This window comes from Elgaria multicarinata, chromosome 11 (assembly GCF_023053635.1).
Source record: "Elgaria multicarinata webbii isolate HBS135686 ecotype San Diego chromosome 11, rElgMul1.1.pri, whole genome shotgun sequence".
Lineage (NCBI taxonomy): Eukaryota > Metazoa > Chordata > Lepidosauria > Squamata > Anguidae > Elgaria > Elgaria multicarinata.
Window position 1 is genome coordinate 22311541 of NC_086181.1, and position 2818 is coordinate 22314358.

General features: G+C 44.1%; 1 protein-coding gene across 1 annotated transcript; it reads right to left on the minus strand.

The window, feature by feature from the left end:
* Window positions 1-852: 852 nt before the first annotated feature.
* Window positions 853-1785, minus strand: LOC134406368 (olfactory receptor 8S1-like). Its single transcript, XM_063137746.1, has one exon. It carries the CDS (start codon window positions 1783-1785, stop codon window positions 853-855), a length of 933 nt encoding a protein of 310 aa, XP_062993816.1.
* Between the last annotated feature and the right edge of the window lie 1033 nt (window positions 1786-2818).

Below are 2818 nucleotides of genomic sequence, written 5' to 3' on the forward strand. Positions count from 1 at the left end.
CGGAGGCAGGTAAGGGAGAGGAGGGCGGGGGGGGTTACCGGGCCCTGCCGCCATCGCGGCCCGTGCAGCTACGCCAGCAGAGCCCGGTAAGGGACCAAGGGGGAGCGGGCCCTTATCTGTGTCTGTCCGCAGTCCCTCGGCTTCTTCAATTGAGCCCGCGGTTCAACCAGGAAGTCTGGGCCGCAAGTGCGGCCTAGACTTCCTGGTTGAACCGCGGGCTCAATTGAAGAAACCGAGGGACCGTGGATGGACGCAGGTGAGGGAGAGGAGGGGGGGTTGCCGGGCCCTGCCGTTGTTGCCGCATGGGCGACAGTGACAGCGGCAGGGCCTGGTAAACCCCACTTACCTTTCTGGCGGAGCTCTGGATCGAGGTGAAGGATCCGCCTTCACCTCGATCCTCTTCGCCACGCTCCTCTGGCCCCCCAATCCTCTTCACCTCCGCCTTAAGGGCAGGCGAAGCCCCTCGCTCCGCTCCTGCTTCTCCGGTTCGAGGAGAAGCGGAGCACATCCCTAATTCAAATGACCAAAGAAGATGGAGAAAAAATGAGTACAAGTATTACCTTGGTTTTATTTATCAGTTATATAACATGAAGAAAGAGTTTAATTTTACAAGTAGTAAATTCACAAAGATTGTCCCAAATGCAGAAATGTAGACAAACTATTTCTCTTTGTTATTATTCTTCATCTCTTTGTCATTATTCTTTATCTATCTAACAATATGCCCTGGTTGTTCCGGAATATATGGTTATTTCAAATATGGATTCACACAGAAATGGGATAAAACAGACTATTTTATACTCTGAACATTGTATCTTGTTGTGCTGTATGCTTTCCTATACAGTTGAGTTAGTTTTATTTTAAAAAGTTAAATTTCCCAAACATTCTTGCTAGAGCATTTTTTATGTCTTTGTTTTTCAAGCTGTATATCACAGGGTTTAGCATGGGAGTTAAGATGCTATACTGGATAGAAACCACTTTGTCTAGATCGACAAATGATTCTGAACTTGGTTTCATGTACCGGAAAAAAGCTGCAATGTAAAATAAGCCCACCACAATGAGATGGGAGCTGCAGGTAGAGAATGCTTTATGTCTGCCTTCTGACGAATGAATCTTCAGGATGGAGGAAATGATATAGATGTAAGAGATGAGAGTGAGGAGGAATGAACTTACACCGAAAATCAACACAGAAATAAGAAGAACAATGACATTGGTGAGGATCTGACTACAAGATAACATCAAGACTGACGGAAGCTCACAGCTATAATGACTGATGGTATTGTTAGTGCAAAAATCCAAGTTCAACAAAGGCAGGACATTTGCCAATGCTATGAATAGGCTCATTGCCCAGGCTCCAGCCACCAGATATTCACACATTTCTTTTCTCATAATGTTTGCATAATGCAGGGGGTCACATATAGCAACATACCGGTCATAAGCCATTGATGATAGGATGAATACCTCAGAGCAAGAAGTCTGAAAGAAGAAGAATATCTGTGCAATGCATCCTTCCCAGGAAATGGTCTTCTTCTTTGTTACGAGGTTCCCCAACATCTTGGGAACAGTGACAGATGAATAGCAGATGTCCACAAAAGCTAAATGACCAAGAAAGAAAAACATGGGTGTCTGAAGGCCAGAATCAGTCCTGGTCACCATCATGATTGCTGCATTCCCTGATAATGTCAGTACAAATATTATTAGAAACACCAAGAAGAGAAAAAGCTGTAGGAGTGGATCACTGGAGAGTCCCATGAGTGTAAACTCTGTTAATACAGTTTGATTTTCCATCTGAAGTTATTCAATAAACCTATAAGCTGTACAAACAAAAAAACAGTACAATTAGCTTAATATGTAGTAAAAATGAGCAATGCAAAGACATATGCATTTATTTAAGCATGAAAATACGTTTCCAGCACATTGCAGAAAATCCATCTGAATGAACTGCTTTGGATGTGGTTTCATTTGAGGCAGAGGGGAGTAGTGACACTAATTTGGTGAGTGATGGTTGGAGCCCAAGAGCCTCATTATTGATTCAAGGAATCATTTCAATTTTCACATAGAGAAAACATAGAATAATCTTAACATACTCATGTGTACAATTACATTGCTGCTGGAGAGCTTGCTTCCACAAATCACAACTCCCTGTTAAGAGGGGAACTGTTGCCTCAATTTGCATGTCAGCAGTGTTCTCTTAACAGGGAGGTGTGATTTGTGGAGGGAAGCTGTCAAGCAGCAAAGGGAGATAGGCTGTTGAGGAGCTGTTTCACAATTCCAGCAGCAGCATCTGCTTTCCAGGAGTAGTCAGCTGAGCTTATCAGCAGTTTGATGGGGTGGGACCGAAATGGTGGATACAGCATAGTGAGATCTCTCCTTTGTTCTCACTCCAGTTCAACCTGAAGCTCCGAAAGACTGACCTCCCATGCAGCTCCAAGATTGGATTTGCTGACATCCCGACCCACTCCCAGTAGTACGATGTCTTTCAATTGCAGAAGTAATTGCTAGTTAATTGGGCTGGGAAGGAATTTTACCTGCATACTAATTGGCAAAGACGGTGCAGGGTTTTTGCCTTCCCGATTGCAATATTAATTCCATTGTAAATAAGTTGATCAGGACTCTCAGTAAAATCTTTGTGGATCATTCATTTTATTATATTTGCCACAACTTATGTAGGTTTGATAGGCATTGGGCTGGATTCACTGGTGAGGGGGAGCGGGATTGAGCTGGAAGGAAACTTGAGGGAGTGGCAAGAAGAACAGACCAGCATGGGAAATGGCCACATCCGGGGTAGTGGAAAAGGGTTCACATTAGTGCTCCATGCCAT

What these genes read in the sequence shown, in the direction of transcription:
- LOC134406368 (XM_063137746.1), bottom strand. Translation starts at nt 1,785, where the DNA reads ATGGAAAATCAAACTGTATTAACAGAGTTTACACTCATGGGACTCTCC.